Below are 24,504 nucleotides of genomic sequence, written 5' to 3' on the forward strand. Positions count from 1 at the left end.
TAATGCAATGCAAAGGGAATAAGAAAGTAGGAGAGAGAAGCAGGGGCTAACCATGAATGACCTATTAAGCCGTATTAAGAAGTTTTGATTTTATCTTGAGGGCAATGAGATTAATCAGAGGGTACTATGCTCACATTTGCAATTGAGGTAAAAAATATTCTGATTGCTGTATGGTGAATGAATGACAGTGAGCTTGGGGAGAGGAGGCAAAGGAACTAGTTGTAATGCATTTGCAGTAATTCAGGCAAAAAAAGAGAAATGTTGATGGCTGAAACAAGACTAGTAGGAAGGAAACTGAGAGTAATAAATGAATCTGAGAGATATTTAACAGTCATAAGCCATAGAACTTGGAGGTCCATATTATGTGGGGGCAGTAAAGGAGAGAGAGCTTTCAAGGGAGATAAAACTTCTTTTTTGGTTTTGGCAACTGTTTGCACGATGACATCTTTACTGAAAAAGCAATCACAAATTGCGAGTGCTCTGGGGGAACCCTAATTCTGAGTATGTTGAATCCTGGATTTCTGCAAAGTAGTCAATGAAGATGCAGAATAGTTAGTTCACTGTAAGTGTAGATATAAAGATAATGAGAAAAATCTGGGCTGAAGATACTGATTTGGTAGTCATCAATCACATGGCCTTAACTTCTGAAGCTAGAGAGTATATGAGATCACTCTCAGTGAATAATATAAAAACAAGACAGTGATCAAACCCTCAGATCTTTAAGAAATGGGACAAGAGACGCCCAAAAGTTAAACTCAGAAGCCTGGCCAGAGGGGTAGAAGGAAAAGCAATTGAGTTTGGTGACATATGAACTAAGACCTAGAAACTAAGAAACTAAGAAAAGAAAAGGAGGAAGAAAGTGTCAACAAAGTCAAATACTTCAGTGAAAATTAGGGATAATAACAAAAATTGTTCATTGGACCTAGAAATAATATGATCCAAACAAATCGGTGAGTTTCTGGAGAGCAGTTTCTTCAGAGGTTAATAAGAGAAACCAGGTTGCACTGAAGGTTGGAGTGTAAATGGGAAATGAAGACAAGGTGTAGAGCAATTCCTTCGAGAAATTTGGAGATAGGAAGGTTGCAAGTGAATAAGAGGGTAAGATGGGATTCGGGGAGGGATTTCTTTCTAGAGCAAAAAGACTACACCATATATAAATGCTTATGGGGAGAAACTAATACAAAGTACAATAAAGTAGGAAGATAGATAATTGATGGAGTAGAAACTATTGGTTAGTGACCCAGAGGAAAGTGGGAAACAGTGTCAACATGATTGCATTTCCAATTGTGCAACACAAACACTTTATGAACTTCTGGCTCCTGAGACCCATGACCAGAGTATATTGTCCTTAATTAGGAGAAACAGTGTCATCAGGTGGCCAAAACATAGCTCTGTAGTTAATTATTCTAGATTTTATTCCAAATTTTATCACCACCTGTCTGGGTAACATTGAGCAAGTGATTCCACCTGCATACCATGTAAAGTCAAAGCCCTTAGTGCATAGAGACAATATGAGTAAATTTTTATCATAGATAATAATTCTCTGGGATTTTGACCATTGGGGATTATTTTCTGTTTGTAGATTTGCATGGTTATTTATTAGGGATATGGAGTCTTTCCCACTCCACTTTTTAATTTAAATCAGAATACTTCTGTTTTTCTTTACTCTGTGTCCTGTCTTGGAATTCAGAATTAACTATAAATTGAGTGATAAGAGCTCTTATAATTACTAAACAGCTTCCTGTTTGAATTTTAGGTACCAAGGTTTTTAGATTGTTAAGGAAGGTACCTAGGATATCCAAGTCTTATTCTTGACCACCCTCATATCATAGGTCTATGTTATACTGTAGAGTTTTGGAGATGTTCAGAGCCATGGCTTAATTGGGAATTATAAGCTGTGAATATTAAACAAGAGAACAGTTGGACACTCAAGAGCTCTTTGGTCCAAGCCTGGCCATATTTCTTGATGAGATCACCCTTGACAAGCCATTATTTTACTCGGGGCCTCATGTTCTTTCCTGTTAAATGGGTATAATCTTTCGGGACCTCATTGTAAAAGTCAGAAAGGTATAGTACAAGTCACTGTATTAATATGGGAAAACAGGAAACAGAAATAGAAATTGCTAAATAGCAGGAATCAACTACATTCTATTTCTGCCATTGGGTTTGATTTGGCATCACTGGTTCCTACCCAGAGGTCATATAAGATGTCATTGTGAGAAGATGCAAAGGTCATGATAATCTTCCCCCACTTCTTCCTTGTGGCAGTCTGACCTGGTCAGTTGCCCAAACATCATCAATGACTGCTAATAGGGATTTGTAGGGATTGAATGGTTATTAGGCAGCTGCTTCTACAAGCAGAAAATGCTCCTGTTTCATTTGTCACTGCACAGAGTCTCTAATGGGCAGAAAGAGTGAGAAAAAATAAGATAAAGATATTTTTTATTATTGAACTCCTTCATGCTCTCTTGCCTCCTTCCCAACCTCCTGCCATACTTTCTCAGGGACAGCATAAACAACTAAGAGTTTAAAAAAAAAAAAGGAAAATCACAGTCAAAGCATGAACTCTGCAATTTGTAATCAGTGTGTAACCTCTGTGATGAAATTTGTAAGTAATTCACTTTCCACTTAAGCCCACCAGTATGAGATCTAATGTTGCTGCCCTGAACACTAATGAAGAAAGTCAGACGGCAGTACAGCTAGCCCTTGGGGACTCATTTCTCACATCACCAAAAAGTAATTTCCGTCATTTTGGGCCATCTGGTAGCCTGGATGTGAAGATGAAGTTTCATTCAAGTAGGGCTTAAGAGCGTGGGCCCCAGAGTCTTTTTAGATTTAAATCTGTTTTCTGTTTCTCACCTAGCCTCCTCCATAACATAGTTTCCAACCCATAAATAAAATACTCATAGGATATCATTTCCTTATTATCAGGAGTTATTGAGATAATACTTGTAAAGTAACCTACATAAGGTCTTAATGTGTAGTAAATGCTTAATTAAAGTTAGCTATTATGAAAGTGTTAGTAGTAGTGGTGGTAATAGTATTAGGAATAATTTTTGTAATGTCTACCTGTCTGTGATGTAGGCCTTATTAATTCAGTTTTAAGCTCTAAGGTGTATCATTAGGCCCGTCACACATAAAGATGATATTGAGGCTTTTTATTGTGATTAACCAATAGTTTCCTTATGAGGTTAAATTATAAGCAATCAGGTATTACCCCAGCTTATTAGCACAGCTATGCATTCTGTTACTAAATAACATGGGTTTTCTTTTCCTTACATTTGGAGGAGATATTGGACTATATTCACTTTATAGAAACAAGAAAATAAATGTAAGTAATACTTAGTGATAACAAAATTTATTCTTAATGTGTATAAATGTGCATGCTCTTTAATACCCAAATAAGGTCCATTCTAATCAGAAAAGGGCTAAGATATTTTCATTATATTACTCTGCGTACTTCCTGCAGCACTTGACCATAGTGGGGAGATTTTAACCTTATAGTAAGACCCCTGCTTTTAATCCACTCACTAAGTTTCTAAGATGTTCCTAAACCACACAGTCTTCTTAACTCAAAAATTCAAATGGTTTCATTCAAAAAGGAATTTAGCTCAAATTTGCTGCTTTCAGGTTCATGAGCCAATACTGCAAATCTGCTTTTACTGACATGGTTACATAGTCTGTTTACTTTTGTCTTTATAGTTCCACCAAAGATCTCCAACATCTCCTCGGATGTCACTGTGAATGAGGGCAGCAATGTGACCCTGGTCTGCATGGCCAATGGCCGTCCTGAACCTGTTATCACCTGGAGACACCTTACACCAACTGGTAAGCAAGCCTTCAGGCTCTAAGACTCCGTAAGCTATTTAGAATATCCTCATGCTTTTGAGATTCCATTGTATCAGAAAGGCAAGTATGTGTATTATTATTAAAACACTATTAAAATGGATACATAGGACTTGTTTAGGGTCCTCTCTGGTCTTGTGTTTAGCTCTATAAAGTCTACAACCTTAGGTAAAAAAAATATGTAGTCCTATAGTGTATATAAAATATATATTTTTTAGTTCTATGTTTTATATATATTTAGTTCTATAACTTATAGATAAGATATAGTTCATTTTCTTTTTTTTTTTTTTTTTTTTTTTTGGCTTTTTGCTATTTCTTGGGCCGCTCCCGTGGCATATGGAGGTTCCCAGGCTAGGGGTCGAATTGGAGCTGTAGCCACCGGCCTATGCCAGGGCCATAGCAACACGGGATCCGAGCCGCATCTGCAACCTACACCACAGCTCACGGCAACGCCGGATCGTTAACCCACTGAGCAAGGGCAGGGACCCAACCCGCAACCTCATGGTTCCTAGTCGGATTCGTTAACCACTGCGCCACAATGGGAACTCCATGATATAGTTCATTTTCAGTGGAACACTCCCTCAGGGCAACAAATATAAAATCATTAAATACATTAGGTGACTTAATATTATGACTAAAATATATGCCAGGTTGGTGTACGAGTGTCTTGAGGCAATATTTTTTTGTGAATTAAATTTCCATAGCTCTGTGTGTGTGTGTGTGTGTGTGTGTGTGTTTTGCCTTGCTTTTAAATATAGTTTCCAATTATGTAGCACCTTGTGAAGAAATCTTTCAGAAATAATGCAAAATTATTTGTGACTTTTAATATCCTGTCCCTAACATCTGGCTCTGTGGAGGATCACCAGGCATGGACAATGCTGCATGAGCTCATTATGGATCCCCAGCTATTGATGCTAAATCAATAAAAGTCAGAAAATAATTTCTCAGAATTATCTCCCACATCTTTCCCTCCTTTTTCTCACCACCATCACTATAACTGGGTTCTGAGATCCTGCTGCCTTTTGAGCTTCATTTAAATATTTTCCCAAATTATTTAGGATTAACTACATGCATCCTCTTTAACCCCACAGATTATATTTCCTTATATGCAAAACCATGCCTTTGCAAATGACACAGTATTTGTAGAATGGGGCCTGCTGTTTAGTTTTTCCAGAAAAAGGAGTTATGGATCTATTATTCATATAAAATGTCATTGATTTTGGTAGATAGCCCCCAACATTTAATTGATTTGTATCTGATATCCTTGAAAAGGTTTCTCATATAAATATCTAGAGATTTAGATTATAATATATTAATTGTGAAATGAATACCATAATTTGTTGTGCAAAACTAGGCATACAATGGAAACAACCCTGAATATTTCTGAAAGGCCAGGGAAGTGTTAGGTTATAGTATCTTTAAATAACTTTGTATTTTGTGGTGTGAGAATATGAGCCCCCATTTTCATATTAGTCCTAAAATTAATTCATCAGATGAAGTTTGGACCAACATATGGACTGTCCTTTATTTAGGCAGCTATTCTTATTAAAGGTTTCTATTTCTTAAGAAAATGTCACTCAAAACCCATTCTAATTGCTAATCACACAATTTGTTGTTTATTGATGATATATAAAAACAGTAAATGAGGCATTTATTTGGGAGATCAACCTCATACTCAATATCCTCTCTTTCCCATTTTAAATCTCACCTGGGGGGGGGGATCATATGAAGGATTATCTGAAGTATGAACCTCTAGTTATCACATACCTTTCCCTTGGATTAAATTAAAATTCCAGGGCACATTCTACTTGAATGGAGTTATATTAACCCCCAATCCCATGCCACCTAGACCTGTCCCATGTAGAATTGCTTTAACTGAATGACGATTTGGTATCAAAGCTTGGGGCACATATTTAAGGATGTTATAAAAGATATCCTCTAAAATCATTGCATTTTCTGCATGTTGTCTTTGAGAGGTTAACTGTATTACATGGTTTCCTCTGAAAGGACCTTTTGAGGAGGTTCCTCATTGTTTTCAGTATTGCTCCTGTACTTTTTCTAAGCAATGGTTTGTTTTTTTAAATCAACCAAATGAATTTTTACAAATAGTCATGAGTCCTTCGTCATAATGTCTATTGCCAAACTGATAGCCAAATCTGTAAAAGGAGAGAGGCAATCATGTATCAATTACATGTTAATGAAATGAATTTTAACTATATGGGATTTTATGGCATCAAATCCATATACAGACACATTTTTGCTTTCATCTTGTTTTCTTACCATTATATTCATATTGCCTTACCTTTTCTAACTAATTTAAATGTTTATGTAAGTATATTATTTGTAATCTGTTAAATTTTTGTGGAATAAGTGGTAAGTAAAAGAAGGGAAGAAAGACAGTAGGTTGATTATATTCTAGTTATAATCAAGGAATGAACTACAGTAATAAAAAATACTCTATTCCTTTGGTACACCATTGACTAGTAGAGTTTTTCTTTTTTTCCAGGGAAAAATGCTATTGGTGACCTGAATCTAAGCACATATTCTTTTTTATCCCCTCAGTTCAGAAAAATAATGAGATCAGACCTGAGTTCCAAGGCCTTCCCAGGCTTGTTCTAGGAGTTTAAGATCTTCATGGCTAACTCTAATAAACTTTTCATGATAGTAAACATATGATTTAACCCTCAGTGACTTGGTGATTCATGATGTTTCAAGTCGTTAAAAGACCAAAGGTCAAGCCAGATCTTCTAGAATAAAGAAAGCATTTACATATACTCAGAGAACCCTAAAGACTTCAAAATCAACTAGAGAAATTGATGTACATGCAGAGATTCACAGTAGTTAGGCCAGAGATCAGAAAACTATAGTCCCTGGGCCAAGTTCAACCTGCCTCACTCTTTCACTACCTCCAAACTAAGAGTAATTTTTAAAGGAGTTAATAGCCAGAAAAAAAAAAAATCAAAAGAAGAATTCTGTTCTTTAACATGCAAAAAAATATGGTATTCTAATTTCAGTGCATATAAGTAAAGTTTCAATAAGATACACCATGCTTATTCATATACATGTTGTCTGTGGGTGTTTATATATATGTAAATAACATATATATGTATATATAAAATACACACACACACACATATATATAACCAAAAATCTAAAATATTTTCTATCTGGTCCTTACAGAATATTTACAGACTCCTGCTCAAAACTATGGCTTGGGGCACAGGGCAACGATTTTCTGCACTCATCTGTGACTCCACAGGGCTTTGGGGATAGCCCCCATCAAGTTCCTAATGATATCTCCAAGGAAAGGACTTTATTCTCCTATAATCTATCTTGGCCTTCTCTATAGGTCAAATTCTTTTCTGGCACATGCAAAACTAACTCCCTGCTGCATTCACAGACTCCAATTCTCCCTACAACAGATATTAATTCCCAAGCCTACTCTTTTATCTCTTTCACATCTGACCTAAATAACCACCTGATCATAATCACATTCCTGGTGACAGGAGAGAGAATTTACCTTCACTGTTCTATACAGAAAAGTAGGAGCTTTTTTTTTGGGGGGGGTGTTTTCCTTTTCATGATTTGGAAACAGAGGGTGATCCTCTTCAACCTATAAAGCAAAGCCTTTCATGGTAACACCCAAAGAAGAGACTCTGCTTCCTCTGTGACAGAAAAGCTACCTGCAACCCGTGGCCATGCAAGCAAAAACCCCCAGCTAGCTTTGTTCAATTATTAATTGTGCCTTCAACAGTACAGAGTGTGACTGCCTTGCAGAGGAAATGTACCTGTAATTAGCTGGACCCCACAGGGACTTTGAGCCCTGAAAAGGGGAAGGTTTCATGCAGGGTTCACAAGTACCTGATTACCTGTCATTGATGACACAAAGCATGGGGGGAGGAAAGGAGATGCAAAGTATATTTGTATGAAAAGAAGAATATTTATTATCTCATCATTCAGTCCTTTTAAAAAAATTTGGTTGGGTCATTTTATTTCTCTTTCTTTTGACATCTGAAATTTCTTTTTCAAGTATACTGCAAGTATTATTAAAGAGGGAAATTAGAAGAATAGTACATTTTTTAAATATACAAAATCAAAACATATACCCAACATAGATGGAGGAAAAGAGATGGATCTATCTGATGGTTGCCTTCCTTATATTTCTGATTTCTTAATTTTTCTCTCTTCTTCAGTTATTCTGTATAGTTAAAATGATGTGTCACATATGAGGTTGTTAAATGTGACCTATTTTCCCTCTTAATTAAGTTAGACTTTCATAATCCTGTAACTCCCAGAGGGCAATTGCACCGTAACATGTATTTTCTATGGAGTGTTTGATCTTCGTTCTGTGAGCAATGCTGCTCCCATCTTCATTTAACTTTGTTTCTAAATCTTTCTTCTCACATTCCGGAGGAAGTCCCTTTCCCAAATGTGCCTCATGTGCTGTTAGGATTGTTCATGGTTACAGAATTTCTGTGCATTTTATTTTTACAAAGGTTTTCGTAACCTCACTAGCTTCTATACCTGAAACCCTCAAAAGGCACACTGAGAACCTAGACCCGTAGGCTGAGGACAACTTAGCAGGTACCATACAGTTTGCATGTCCAAGCCAGAAACTTGCTTTGACATCAATAACCATGTATAGAAATCTCATGTAAAAAATATATTCTATTTAAAAAGTGAACACGCTAATTAAAAAAGATACATGCACCCCAGTGTTCATAGCAACATTATTTACAATTGCCAAGATATGAAAGCAACCTAAGTGTCCATCAACGGATGAATGGATAAAGATGATTGGTATATATATCCAGTGGTATATTACTCAGCCATAAAAAAGAATGACATTTTACCACGTGCAAGAATATGGATGGACTTGGAGAGTATTGTGCTAAGTCAAATAAGTCAGATATCAAAAGACAAATATTGTATGATATCACTTATACATCACATTAATGGATATAACACAAAAAAAACAGACTCATAGAGAACTAACTGGTGATTTCTAGTGGGGAGAGGAAAGGAAGGAGGGACAATACAGGGGTAGGGAATTAAGAGGTACAAGTTATTATGTAGCTTTACAGGAATATACTGTACAAAACAGAGAATATAGCCAATATTTTATAATAACTATAAATGGAGTATAACCTTTGAAAATTATGACTCACTATGTAGTATACCTGTAACTTATATTTTGTATCAACTGTACTTCAATTAAAAAAGAAACATTTTCTATTTTTATGGGGTGGATAGGAAAACATTGTTCTGGGAAGAACTAGGAAGACTCTGAAGAGTGTGAAATCCCCTTTCTCATTGGAGGTTAGCTTTTGCTCGCTTGGTCAGACATTCTCTTTTAATTCATTTCCAAGTTTGAATCCTTATCTGATGATACTCTTAAACTCCATTAATGTTAATAGCACCATCTATCTTACTTCTAATTTTATAATTTACCTAATTATTAATATGTGCAGCCTAGACTCTGTCCTCATAGGTTTGGGAGAAACACATAATGTTAAACTAAACCCCCTTTTTTAAGTTGAATTCCAGAGCACATGTTGCAGGTAGCTATTACATGCTCCTTTCAGCTAGCATGCTAGAATTAGTATGACTTCACATTTTACACAGAGGATATGTGATCTATAGTTGAAGTTTCAGGAAATTGTTTCTATGGGGTTTTGTCGTGTGGACCTTCCAGAAGGTTCTATAAGTCAATCTTTGGTAGTGGAAGAATCAAACCTGTGTACTTTTCAGGTTAAAGGGTCTTGACTATTTAATGATCATTCAAAGAAAAATAATGGTTCAACCTCTTCTATTTATTGCTTGTATTTATTTCTTGTGGTTTTTGTCTTTTAATATTTTCCCTTTACAAAGAAGAGAAAAATTAAGAAAAATCTTGCTACATTTTCTTTTCATTATCTTACTTATATGTTGGGTTTAAAATGTATGTTTTGTCAATACAGAATTATATTCAAATTACTCTTGACTACAATTTGTTCTTCTGGCAAGAAGTATTTATAGAATGCTCACTCTGTAAAAGAACAAAATGAAGAGCAAGACAGACATGGTTCCTGCCCAAATGGAACTTATAGTTCGACAACAAGTAGAGTATTAAACTAATAATTGCATGAATAACCCCTTAATTAGATTTATACAGTATAAGAGAAAATCATAGCATTCAATAAGATAGAACAGGACCATATAGCAAAATCTGCAAGGCCAGCAAAGCTCCCCTGAGAGGGGCTTATGCTAAGACTTCAAGGATGAATAGAACCGGGCTAAGAAAATAAGGGAGGAAAGAATATCCTGGGCAGAGAAAGAGCATATATAATAATGCATTTCAAAATCCAGACCAGCACCTTTATGTGAAAACTATGATGTTAATGTGTTAATGTTTAGTTATGATATTCTTTTCTTTTTTCTTTTCTTCTCTCTCTCTTTTTTTTAATGTTCCCCACCCCATGGCATATGAAAGTTCCCAGGCCGGGGGTCAAATCTGAGCCACAGCTATAACCTATGCCACAGCTGCAGCAACGCTGGATCCTTTAACCCCCTGCGCTGGGCAGTGCAACCTGAGCTGCTGGAGATGAATTCATAATCCACTGCAGCACAGTGGGAATTCCTGCTTTTCTTGTAATGTTTAAATCCCTTTCTTCAGCACATATTATTTATATTCATTTTCTAATATTCCTAGTTTCCCTTTTCAAAGAGCAGAAAAATAAGGAAAAATCTTGCTATACTTTCTTTTTAGAAACTTGCTTGCATATTGATTTTATTTTTTGAATTATTATTATTAAAATTACAGTTGATTTACAATATTTCATCGAGTTCTGTTGTACAACAAAGCTACCCAATCACACACATTTCCCTGTGCTGTACTTCTGCAATGTAGTATATACCAGTGTATATACTTTCCTGGTATAGCAGGTATAGACAGTTATTTTTATGTGTGAATATCTTAAACTTAGGTCAGGAACATATTCTTTTCCCATGTATATAACTCCACAGTAGCTTAACCAAGTAAGTACAAGCTCTTTTTCAATAACCTTATCATTAAAACAAATGGGTTTTTTGGAAAATGAAGATTACAAGATTTAACTACATGATTACTGGCCTGAAAACCTTAAGAATCCTTAAGAGACTCACAATAGCTGGCACTGACAACTTTTAAACCATGGGGGTATTTCCACAGCCAGATGTGCTAGCCATTCTGATGAGTGCTGTACATGCACCGTTGTACCACCAGCAATTCGTTCTCACCCCAGTGCCCTTGCACCACCAGCACCCTCGTCATCAGAAGCCCAGAATACGCTTCCTGAAGAGAAATGACATCGTAGATGTGTCCTCGGAGGACTAGCTTGGACTCGAGTGCTCTAACACATTTTGGAAATTTGAGTTTTGTGGGGAGGGGGGCAATAGCTTAATCATAAACTTTGCACATGACCTAGTAGAACAGAAATAGAATCCACATCTCTCAGCATCTCATGACGTCAAATATTTTTGCCATTATTCCAAATAGTCTGTATTTTCTAATTTTAAAATAGGTCTAAAAATAAAATCTTTGCCAAAGGTTATCGTGAGAATTAAAAGAGAACGTGTAGGCAGAGTCCTGAGCACAGGGTTAGTTATTATTAATATTCTTATTTTTAATATCTATTTTAACTCTTTTCCATACTATAGTGATAGTTTGGGGGAGACAAATAATTTGATTATAAACAATCTCCATGCTGTCTTTATCCATTCCAACACAGCAATGAGGGAGATTTTTTTTTTAATGGCTTCTTTAAGGTCAATTTTAATATTTTACATCTTATAATGATATTGCATCACATCTCAACACACTCACAGCATCTTATTAAGGAGAGATTTTTCTAGTGTGGCTTTTTCATGCATCCATTCTTCTTGTAGAGGACAGTTTCTCAGAGTGTAGCTATGTAACAGCTAATACTTTGTTAACTATAACTGTGGAGAACCTGTAGATTACAAATCACAATGCTTACTATTTTTTAAACAAAATTAATATTTCAGGCAATTATAGTACTATGACACTAAAAAAACAATGACCTGCAATGTTCAGGAGTGAGCCACTGAACAGAGGGGCTATGCAACAAAAACAAAATTAAAAAGAAGACAGTAAATTATAGTTTCATGGAGAAGCATATTAAAAAGAACAGAGGGTAATGAAACAGTTGAAATGGACAGATATTAACACAATAAAATTGTGAGATGAGTGCAGGTTAATTTACCTGGGAGCCAAGCAAACCACAATAGAAAAGGAGACAAGAGGACTCACTATGTATTTGATGTGGTTTGTGTACACAAGAAAAAGTCACAGATGGGTTGTGTAACTTTTGTGGACCTTCCACAATGAATTTTGCAATCTTGACTGTGGATGTCAGGTAGGGTCAGTCCTAAATTCCCTCATAAGATATCAGAGTAGGGCCTTGCTAAGAGGGACAAGCCTAGGTCCCATGAATAAAGGCATTCTCCCAGGGTGATTGAGAGCAAATGAGATAAAGGACCAGTTCAAATAGATGCTCAGGGAGATAAAAATTGTCTAAGCCGGAAACCTGAGACTCATCTGGGCATCTTTCTGTTCCTTTTCCCTGGCAATGATTCATTTGACACATAGTTTTGATTCTACATTTTTCATAGCTACCAATCTCCTCTCCCCATTGTCATTGTCAGGATGTAGGCAGACCAATCTGATGTAGGCAGAATTGACTGTTTGGACAATTTGTCCAATTTTCCATTTGGACCTCTTGTTGCTAGATATTTACCTCTACTACAGAAATACTATTTCTAAATTTTAAAATGGTTGAGTTAATTTTCCTGCTTAATCTCCCATTGCCTTCGGGATAAAGTTCAAACTAAGCTAACTTTCCTATCCCTAAACCCCTAATCACTGAGCTTTACAGAGTAGGTAGATTATACTACTTATGTATCAAGAATATGTCTTGTCTACTTGTTTGGGGCCTTCACACATCCTGTTTCTCTTCTTGAAACATGATTTCTCACCTCACCTGTATCATCATTTTGCCACTATAACTTCTTGCAAGACCTTCAAGATGACACTCCCTGTAGGAAGCCATATAATCACAAAAATAAAATTGCATTTTAATTATGTGCAATCTCTAGATTATAAGAGTCATAAAAATGCAGAAACCATGTCCTACTTATATGTATATTTTTAGCACATTGCCTGGCATATTATAAGTACTCAATCACTTGATCAATTGAGTTATTCAATTAAGGGCTTTATAAAAATAGTACTGTGGGAAATAACATCATGAAGTATAAACTAAATACACATTGACAAGCAATTAAAGCATATTGTGAATAGAAAGCAAACTGCAAATGATACAGTAGAATTATATAACTAAGGCTGTCCAACTAATAGTTTCACGAATCTCTTACTGAGAAGATTTTGAAAATTTCAGGAAAATTCTGTCTAGAGCCTGTTTACATCTATTTCTTCTTTGTTGGCCTGTTATGCTGATTTTCTTCCTTTGAACTCTCATCATTATCCACTGGGCTACAGAAAATGCTCTGAAATCCTCATTTTCCTGCATCAGATCCTTTGATAGTCTCTTTATCACTAACTTTTTATTAAAAAAAATTGTTCATCTCAGCAGTTATTACATTCAATAATTGTCTTAGGTGTTATCTTGAAAGCAAACACCTACATGTTCTTAGTCCCATTATACTGCCAGCACAGAGTAAGTGTTCAGTAAAAATTTATTGAATGAGTGAATTAATTACTTATTCTAGATAAGCGTCAGACTCTGTTAGAACCTGCTTAAAGTTTAGACTTTAAAAAAACAGAATCTTCATAAAATAAAGTGTTGTTTTACCATATCATATATATCAAATATAAAGGACCTTGTCTTTCTGCAAAACAATAAAATGTCTACTATAGGTTTCTGTATCTGGGGAAAAAAAGGTTGTTTTTTTTGTTTTGTTTTGTTTTGTTTTGTTTTTTAATATAGGGTAACAAAGCTCTCAGCATTATCACACCAATGAATTAGTGTTATAATGGAGACTGGGGGTTGGGTGGCAACAGTTCAGGCTTGCCCTGGTTTGGTAGTAGAGAACAGTTCATAGGTTGAGTCGGCTTCAAAGAGGAACCTCCACTTCAGTGCTGTAAGTTTTATAGTGAATCACAGGAGGTGATTCACTATAAACCATCCCTTCTGGCTATATCTACATATGCCTTAATTTTCATCTCCACTATTAGATAACCAACTGTATTTCCATAACTGGCCAATCATCAGAATTACCTAGAAGCAAAAGGTTTTGTTTGCTTGTTCGTTTTAGTACTGATTCCCTGGCTCACCCCACACTTAAATATTCTCTTTTGGTGAATTCTAGGATTCTGTGAGTAAATCCCCAAGTGAATCAGGTGGCCAACCGCATGAGCATAATGATGACTGTGTAAGCACAAGAAAGCAAAAAGTTCTAAAGGAGTGGTTCTCCAACTTGATTGTGCTGGAAAAGTATCTGAAGAATCTTGCAAATGCAAGATCTGATCCAGTGGGTCTGCGATAGGGCCTGAAATTCTGCCTTTCTAACAAACAGTCAGGTAATGTTGGCTCTGCTAGTCTATGGACCACATTTTCATCGTCATTCTAGACTGACATCAAAATAGATTGGGAGATACTGGGATGTTATAACTAGCCTAGCACAGAGGAACACCTGGGGAAACCCCACAGTGTATATGAAATTCACCAAATATCATTAGTGTTTTATATATTAACTTCTCTGTTCAACTCTAGAGATTCAGAGATGATTTAGAGAATAGTAAAAACATTTTGGTTTTGAGAAATAGGATTGATTCTTGCCTACAAGATTGTATCATGACCAATAAGATTGGCATCACCTTGGAGCTTTATAGAAAGGCAAAATATTGGGCCCCACTCCAGACCCACTGAATCAGAATCTGCATTTTGTCATTATCCCCATGTGGTTTGTATACATGTTAACTTTATAAAACCCTGGACTACAGGTGAATGTCTTTGTACACAGAGAAAGCTGTTTATTCCTTCTTATTTGAAGTCTAGAAATTAAAGAACTTTTCCCACTTTCTTACCAACTAGTAATCCTAAACTTCATCTCCACCTGTAATCCCTCCAAAGATAGCCCTACCAAGAAAACAAAAATAAAAATTTCAAAAGGTGTAGGGATGGGTTGGGGTTACAATACCAGGCCATTGAAAATCACTTGGAAAGGAGAACCACCTGGTGCCTTATCTACTCCATCAGATGCTGCTGCTAAATATTACAGGAAAATTTTAGCCTAGTGCATGAAGAAATACTCTCTGTATGACAGTAGCCACTTTTCTCATCATCTTTTGTAATTGCTTTATCTACAAAATGTATACAATAATATGTGCCCTGCCTGCCTCATGCTGTTGCTTTAAGGAATCAAATGAGATAATGAATATGAAAGCAGTTTAAAAAGTGTAAAGTTCTCTACAACTGTAAGGGATTAAGAGGAAGAGTGACTCAGTAGGAAGAATGCAGAATTTAGAGTCAGAAAGCGTGGGTTCAAGTCTCTGAGCTCCACCATTTACCTAGCAGGGGTTTGGGGTAAGTCCTTTAAGCGCTCTACTTTTCATCTGTAAAATATAAATAATATAATACCTGCCCACCTACCAGGATTCCTGTGTTGTCTCAAGTGAGATAGCGTACATAAAAGTGATTTATTAATGATCAAGCATTATTCAAGGGCTGCTTGCTGTTTCTATTATCTTAGACTCTGTGAAGCAAAATATAGACTTAAATTACATTTCGGTTTAGATGGTAGGACGAACTGACTATAACACTATGAAGCACTCTATCTGACCAAAGTTAGTAATGAAACCAGAGCAGTGCTTCCAGAGTGAGGTACTCAAACCAGCAGCATTAGCATCACCCCAGAACTTGTTAGAGATGGAAATTATCAGACCCCAAGCCAGACCTACATGAATCAGAAACTCTGAGAGTGGGAGTTCCTGCTGCGGCTCAGGGGTTAATGAATCCCACTAGGAACCATGAGGTTTCGGGTTGGATCCCTGGCCTTGCTCAGTGGGTTAAGGATCCGGCATTGCTGTGAGCTATGGTGTAGGTTGCAGATGCAGCCTGGATCCCGTGTTGCTGTGGCTCTGGCATAGGCCAACAGCTACAGCTCTGATTCAATCCCTAGCCTGGGAACCTCCATATGCCATGGGTGCAGCCCTAAAAAGATGAAAGAAAGAAAAGGCAAAAAGACAAAAAAAAAAAAAAAAAAAGAAAAGAAAAGAAAGAAAGAAAGAAAAGAAAAAAGAAATTCTGAGAGTGGGATCCAAGGATTTGTTGTTTAATGTCTGCCATATGTTTCTGATGTGAATAAACTTGTAGAAGCCCTGCACTGTTTTTGCCAAGCATGAGTAGAGGAAGAGTTGAGATTCTATGTAATAATAAAATCAATAGGAAACATTGTGATGACCATGTGTGTGTCTCTGTGTGTGTTTAAAGCTATTTGATGTATAAATGCACTATTACATTTCTATGGTTAGTATTTCTGCCACTTTAGATGAAGAGGTTTAGAAGTAATGACTGCACAAAAATTCCCACTTTGTCTTTTTCCATTTACAGTCTAATGATATTTGAGGCTAACATATCACTCTGATGTACAAGCATGTCTGAAATCCTCATCCTTCTCTAGACATACGTGCTCATTTTCAGGTCTCCCAGCACACTATTTTAATTCTAATAAAATAGAAAAACTTCAAATGGTAACTCAAATAGGGTCACACTTTCCACAAAAAGCATGCCAAAGAAGTTACCCCATTGTCACTTAAGAAACATTTGTCAGAAACAGACTCCTTCCCCCCCAAAAAAAGTCTTGCAGTTTCCTTTATATGTCATCACCTTCATTTTATGCATCAAATTAGATATTTTTCTCAACTTGCTCAACAGTTCAAAAGCCCAGAAGGCTCTGTGAGGTCACATGATTGTTAAATTGTGACTTTGTCTGCTGTTGACTAAAGTGTTAAAATCTGATGAGGGGAAAAAGAAAAGGAAGAAAAAAAAACTTTAATAATTCAGTTGGCAAATATCAATGCAAATCAGATCTAATTCTTCAAGGTATTCTAGTAATAAAAACGGAAATGTCAATCTTTGAATGACATCAGTCTTTTTTTTAATTTTTTTTTTTTTTTTTGGCCTGGTCACTGAGGCTTTATGCTGTTTTGGCTGTGGAAGGACAGATCCAGATCAGGGAATGAGGGATTCGAAAGGCAGATGGGAAAATAGTTACAGAAAGTTAGTCTTCGTGGGGCAATCCAAGATACATTGTTTTTTTTAAAAATGCTCACCAACCCAAAAATAATAAATCTAGTCATGAGAAAATTACTTTAAATTGCAACAAATTACACATTTCAAAATTTCACCTTAGAACAAAAGGCGATCCAAGTATATAACATGTGATATAGAGGGCTTGGCTGCCCTCAAGCTTGTGTCATTTGTTATGGACATAGACTGGGCAGTTCTTTGGGTAACTCTGGAATTCAGACAGTTTACTATAGGGGCCATCTGGGAGAAGATGGGTGGATTCCTTGCTTCTTGAAGAGAGAAGAGGGCAACATCTTTTATTTTCACAGAAAGTGATTAATTGTGATGACTATGCCTGTTCTACCCGTAATGACTTCTTATAGCCCATTTATTTAAAATAAAGTAAGCTGCTTATTTGTTTTTTAACTTCCATTTTAGTATATTATTCAGCTTGGACTACCATAACAAAATACCATAGACTGGGGGCCTAAATCAACAGATATTTATTTTCTCACACTTCTGGAGAAAAGAAGTCCAGGCCAGGGTGCAACATGGTTAGATTCTGGTGAGAGCCCTCTTCCTAGCTTGTGGACAGCTGGCATCTCTCTGTGTGGTCACCAGACCTCTTTTTGCTATGTGTGCAATAGAGAGAGAGGGAGCAAACAAACTCTCTGGCGTACCTTCCTATAAGGGCGCTAACCCCACCAGAAGGGCCCCACCCTTGTGACCTTATCTAAAACTAATTACCTCCCAAAGACCCCATCTCCAATTTTTTTTTTTTTTTGTCACATTCTGGTTTAGGCCTTCAGCACATGAATTTTCAGGGCAACTTAATTCAGTCCATAGAATATAGTGTCTGATCTCAGGATGGGACTTGGACTTCTGGCTCATCCGTCTTTCTTTGAGTTCCCAGGTCACAGACTTGCAATGGCTCTATTCTCACATTTCTTTAAGGCTGCTGTTAAATCCGATCTTAAACACAAGATATGCAGCCATAAGCCAGAGACCAAATGGGAATGACAATAGCATGTGGTTGCTTGCTCTCTTCTCTGAGTCCAAATGTCTTAACAGTAGAGGAAACCCCATTATGTCTTTCCCATAGAGCCAAAGGACCAGTAGGATACCCAAAACATGTCCCATTCATTTATTCCTCCAACACACCCAGCTTAGGCTGAAAGGAAAATTTGTGTTATCTATGTCTATAAGTAGCTATAACTTTCTGGCCTTGGCATATTTCTTACTGATTGTTGCTAGAAGAAGGAATTTCCCAGAGACCGTTAAGCCCTCTAAGGTATCCACAGCAGCCTGATGCAGAGTGGATCGGACTCTGGGTGATAAGAGTAGATCAGGGGCTCTGCTGAAGCTAGAGTGCACTGTTGCCAAGCCTTTACAAATGTATGTGAATCTTCACTCAAGTAAGGAGGTGTCTGGCAGCAGCAGTAACCCATAATTTTATTCTGTCTTGCTGTGTAAAGGTAGATTGATGACTGGAGGAGATATATCATGACCAGCCCGTAAGCACCTCATCTTGCTTCTGACCTGATCATGCAGAGTCTCCTTGTGGGTATAGGCATGAAGTTGTTTGAGCAGATCTAGGCAATTACTCTTTAAAAATCTCAGCTGCCTAAGGTGGTACTTTTCTGGGTTAAACAGATTCTCGGTATCCACTGAAACACCAAGATAAAGAGCTGATTCTCTTTCTGTGGTGCTTCTGTCTTAAATGAGAGTTCCATGAGATTTAGACAAACAAAAATGATAATTTAGGTCTTTTCTCACCACATGTACCATTTCTACTACTATTATTGTGACTACTACTGCCAACATTAAGAACAACCTCACTAGTTTTGACTACTACTGTTACTGATGAAATGACTACCCCATACCAGTCGTAGCCAAGGTATTCAGCATTTGTAATTGCTAACCTTTGTAGGAGATGCTGACCAGTCATCCGTAAATAATTCTATGAACTTCAGAACCTATTCTACCCAAGCCCAGGGCTCTGTTGGCAATAACTTATGAATTAAGAACTGAATCTGAGGAGTTCCCATTGTGGCTCAGTGGTAGCAAACCCGACTAGAATCCATGAGGATGTGGGTTCAATCCCTGGCCTCACTCAGTGGGTTAAGGATCTGCAGATCCCTTGTTGGCTCAGATCCCTCATTGCTGTGGCTGTGGCGTAGGCTGGCAGCTATAGCTCCGATTCAACTCCTAGCCTAGGAACCTCCATATGATGCAAGTGTGGCCCTAAAAAGACAAAAATAAATAAATAAATAAATAAATAAGGAAGAACTGGACCTGAGACCATTGTCAAGGGGCATTCCTGGCTTTGATCAGGAGCAGAGAAAAAAATACTAGATATTAATAGAGTCTCTAAATGAATTATTCTCCCAGTTAGCTTTTCATAAGAAACCAAACATGTATCAAGTGATACAAAAATTTTATATATTTACATTATCAATATTATATCCATTTCTCATACATACATATGTGCATTTATACACACACACATGATTTGCTTATGTTACTTGCATGAATTTGATATTATTGGACCTTTTAGGTTTTTAAAAAATAAATATTCCCATACCTTGTGGTTTCTAAGTTTACATCAGTAAGAAACTAAGGTACAAAGCTGCATTCCTGAGACTCAGTTGTAGTCACAAATCACACAATTTCCCTTTGTAATGTTTGCCAAACTGTCTTCATATCTGCACCATTGAAATATGTCTGTGTATTAGTTTTCTAGGGCGGCCACAGAAAATTACCACAAGCATAGTGGCGTCATTCTCTCACTGTTCAGAAGTCTAAAATCAAGGTGCCATCAGGGCCACACTCCCTCTGAAGGGTCTAGAGAAGGATCCTTCCTTGCCTGCTCCAGGAGCCAAGGCTGCTCCTGGCATTCCTTAGCTGTAGCAGCAGAGCTCCAGTCTCTGCCTGTGTCCTCATATGGCCTTTCTTGTGTGTCTTTGTATCTGGGTATCTTAACCCCCCTTTTGTTTTCTCTTATAGGGAAACCAGTTCTTGGATTTAGGTTCCACCCTAAATCCAGGATGATCTCATCTCAAGATCCTTAAGTTAAATACCTCTGCAAAGATCCTCTTCCCAAATTAGGGCACACTCACTGGTTCTGGGAGTTAGGACTTGAACATATCTTTTTGGCAGCTATCATTCAACCCACTACAATCTGCGTTGCAGATTAAAAAAGAAAAAGAAAAGAAAAATGATGAAATTCGAGTGGTACAGGCTTAAATGACTTTGAAGGGCAAAGTATGGGAATGTCCCGTTAGCCTAATACAACTTAAATGTAGTTAGACCTTGCCTTTATTATCAAGTAATTTGAAGAGATTTTAAATATTATACAATTCTCTTGAGTTTACCTATGAAGAAAAAGGCCATTATAGAAAAACATAAAGGAACTATGCATTGCTGTGAAGTGGATAAAATCAGAAAGTAGGATAACCTGGGTTTGGGTTTTAAAATGATTTACTAACTGTATGATTGTGGCAAAATAACTTCCTTCAGCCATGTGATGACCTACAAAATGTGGCGATAATATGACTTTCTCATTATTACTGTGGATATTAAAGAGATAGTGTTCATAAGGGACTTCCCACAGTACTTGACCTGTTAAGCTCTTAATAAAGATGGTTGCTATTATTGTTGTTCCATTACAATTTCTAGTGGAAAAAAAAATGTGGTTTGTGTGCAAATGCACCAATTCACAAGTGTCCATGCCTGTATGAAGAACCAAGAAAAACAACCTGGCTAATACTGACACATTTTCATCTTTCCTTTGCCCAGTGCTTTAGCTAAAGAAGACTTTTTCTATGTTTTACCTGGGCTTGAACACAGTGAAATGACAGATCTAGTTCCTTGAAACATTGCCTCTAATGGATCTGTCAGGTGTCCTATTTAAACCCTAATGGTTTTGCAAATAGCAAGAATTATGAAACACTCAAATTTGAGGTAAAAAAAAGAAATACGCAGCATAATTCAGAGGCACGCAGCCAATGTGAGTTTAGGGGAAAAGGTTAGCTGAAAGCATGTTTGTCTACAGCTGAGAAACAGAAGCCCCATCTGGCTGAACCTGTGTAAACGTCCATCCCATCTGAACATTTTGTCCACAACAGCTGTAACCTCCACTTCCCCCTTGGCTAGTGTCTCTCTCACAACCTTAGTGCTTCCCCTTGTTCTATGGGTGCACTGGGATGTATTTTCCAAGGTTGGGCTTTCCTATTTTGCTAGCAATGCCCAGAGGGATGTAGGATGCATGGTGCAGCCAGGCAGGCAGCCAAACCTGAACAGTCAAAAGACCTGTCAGATGGCATCCAAAGCCTCTTTCAGCATTACTTCCTGCCTCCTCGTTTCTCCTTCCTAATCTCTTCTTGTGTTTTCCACAGTCTGACACCAGGAAAATATTCTCTGTCGTTTCTTTCCTTGTTTTATGTTCTAACTCCAGATTGTTCTAATCTTTAAGATAAAGATTTAAGAAATAGAAGTCTAAGCTACTCCCATTTAGGGGTCAGAAGGCTTAGTAGGCCACATGTGGTGCCGTGGACAATTATCCACTTTGCCCCTTTCTTGTTGATTTTGACCCCCTCTTGGTGAAATATTAGTAGAGATTCTGTATGAACCTGCTTCCTTCAATTTTAATGAGCTTTGGTCATTTTCACTTCAGGGTTACTCTAGCCATCCTATATGGAAAGAGGCTATTGCTTCCAAAATCTTCAAAGCCAAAGAGAAATGGTAGAGAAAGAAAACGTTGTGATTAATGAGTTATTGTTTGGGGGAATGTGGTGGACAGAATACTGCCTGCCATATCTATATTCTGATCTCCAGAACCTGTGACTGTGTTATCCTACTTGGCGAAAGGAACTTTGCAGATGTAATTAAGCTGCAGTTTTGAGGTGGCGAGACTTTCCTAGATTTTCTGCAGACCCAGTATAATTACAAAGGTCTTTATTAGAGGGGAGAAGGAGGGTCAGAGTGAGCAAGATGTGATGACAAAAGCAGGGGTCATAGAGAGAGAGCTTTTGAGATGTTTCACTGCTGGCATGAAGACAGAGAAGGGGGCCACTAGCCAAGGAATGCAGGTGGCTTCTAGAAGCTAGAAAAGCCCGTCCTAAAGTTTCCAGGAGGGACATAGCTCTGCTGACACTTTGATTTTAAGCCAAGTGGGACCCACTTGGTACTTCTTACCTCTAGAACTGGCTTATTGTTTTAAGGCCCTAAATCTGTGGCAATTTGTTATAGCAGTAATAGGACACTAATGCATGGAGTGACCTCTTAGAGCTGTTCATAATCAGACATACAGTTATATAAAATTGGCTTGAGCTTTTCTGGAGATAAAAAAATGCTAAAAATATGTCTTACAGAGTTACTTGTTTTAGCATACTGAGAAATGGAGGTGCTCTGATCCATGATATCATTACATGTTTTATTACTGGTTACTAATATTTGAAAAACTATTTATAATAAAATGTAATGCAAATATGCCAATGGCAAGTTCTTCTTTTCCTTTTTCTTTTTTCTTTCTTCTTTTTATGATCTGCAAAGCACTTTAGAAACTTGCACTGCCTCGAGGTAATCATTGTGAACATCAATTATCATTGTACCATTGAAGCATGGATGCACCCGCTCGTGGTAACATTTCCACATGATGAACACTAGATAAACCATTCCTTATTATGATGTAGAGCCTAGACTATGTCTGTTAAACTACATCTTTGGGAATACTACATAACTGTTTTAGAATTAAAATACTGATTTCAGGTATTTGCCTTGAAATTTCCTAGAGAGAGATAGGAAGAAGATAGGATGATATAGGATGAGAGGTAGAAGGAAGTTTCATGGTTACTGGCAGTTACCTCCACTAGGATAGGGGTTATATAATCGTTGTTTTGTTTTAGTTTCTCTTGGTGATTATGTGGGATGGCCTTGATTTCTTACTTTAGGAATCTGCTATTCAGATACAATATCCTTCTTCCCAACACTTGATAAAATGTAAATTACTTGAAGGAAGAGCCAAAAGCTTCTTTCCTCACTCCCCTTCTCCATATGTGATAACTAACTATACTTTGTAGAATAGAACTATACTTTATAGAATAGAACCAGGTTCACATCAAGCCCCCAATGAGCAAATAAGTAAATGTTGAATGTTTTAAATAACAGTGAGTAACACTGGTGCTGCATTCTGAGTACAAGGTGCTCTCCACCCCTGCCTCATTTGACCCCCGACGTTGGATGAGCTGGGCATTGACACTTGAGGAGGCATAGTGCTGGTGCATAAAGACTCCAGAGTTGCACCTGGGTGTAATCCTGGCTTCATCACCTGGAGGTTGCAGAGGAAATTCACTTAACCTTCTCAAGCCTCAGTTTCCTTATCTGCAAAAAAAGAAAAAGAAAAAATTCCTATCTCTTTGGGTTATTGCGAAGATTGAATGAGGTGGCACCCACAATGCCATCTAATATGGGGCCTGGCACTTACTAAGGCGTCTATGAATCATAGGTTTCTGGTATTCTCAGTGGGCGGACAAGGAAAATGAAAACCAGAAACAGAAAATGACTTAGCCACAGTCCCTAATAACAGAATGGAAAATCTGGCTCACATACCACTCTCTCTTTCTTCTATACTGTGTAAATATCTGAGAGTTCAGAACCATTATTTAATCGCTCTTCATTTTCTCTTCTGTCTCTGCACAGTGTGTATGCTAGCATGAGTGCACATACACACACACACACCCCTCCATCACTGCCTGGCTTCGCTTGCTGGGGAGAAGCACTGGGGAACTCCACATGTCCCTGTCAGGAACCTGCTAATGGCAGATGACAGCTGTGCGATGACAGTAGCTGTGTACTTAGGGGCCAGACCCCTGCAGAGAGAAGCAGTTTCACATCCAGCCCTAAAAATGTCCTCAGGTCTGCCTCCTTACTGGGTGAGCCTGTGGTTGTCTCCCTGCCCACCAACCACTGTGCTCATGCAGTGGTTGGTTTATGTGCCCTTTTAAAACATCTAACTCAGGGAAATCAGAAAAGCCCCTCCCCAGAAGTGGTTTACCAAATCAGTCCTGGGCTTGGAAGGAGGCAGAGCTGCCCTCGGTTCCCAGGGCTTAAAGATAGAGATCAGTATCTTGTCAAATGAAAGGCAGCCTTGAGGATTTGAATTACTTTTCTTATCCTTCTTTTGCCTCAAGCTCATCCTGCAAAAGCAGGCTCTCTAATTTATGATATGATGGGGCCCACACATTGGGATAAGCACAGCATATTAGCTCTGCAGGAGCTGCCAGAAAGGACAGTAGCTATGTTGCGATTTAGGTTTTGAGGAGAAAAGTATTTGACAAATGGTCCATTTCCCTGGGGATGAGAAAGCAGC

At 37.6% G+C, this 24,504-nt stretch overlaps 1 protein-coding gene across 4 annotated transcripts in view; it reads left to right on the plus strand.

Moving 5' to 3' along the window:
- The window catches only part of LSAMP (limbic system associated membrane protein), a 626,714-nt gene that overhangs the window by 405,108 nt on the left and 197,102 nt on the right, over nucleotides 1-24,504 (plus strand). For all 4 annotated transcript variants that reach the window (XM_021068414.2, XM_021068415.2, XM_021068416.2 and 1 more), the window contains 1 exon segment: nucleotides 3,703-3,828. In XM_021068414.2, the coding sequence (XP_020924073.1) occupies nucleotides 3,703-3,828 (126 nt within the window).

The sequence above is a fragment of the Sus scrofa genome, chromosome 13 (assembly GCF_054392235.1).
Source record: "Sus scrofa isolate SSC_HxYL_T2T_F1_AM1 chromosome 13, Sscrofa_HxYL_maternal_Yorkshire_Landrace_v2.0, whole genome shotgun sequence".
In the NCBI taxonomy this organism is placed as follows: Eukaryota; Metazoa; Chordata; class Mammalia; order Artiodactyla; family Suidae; genus Sus; species Sus scrofa.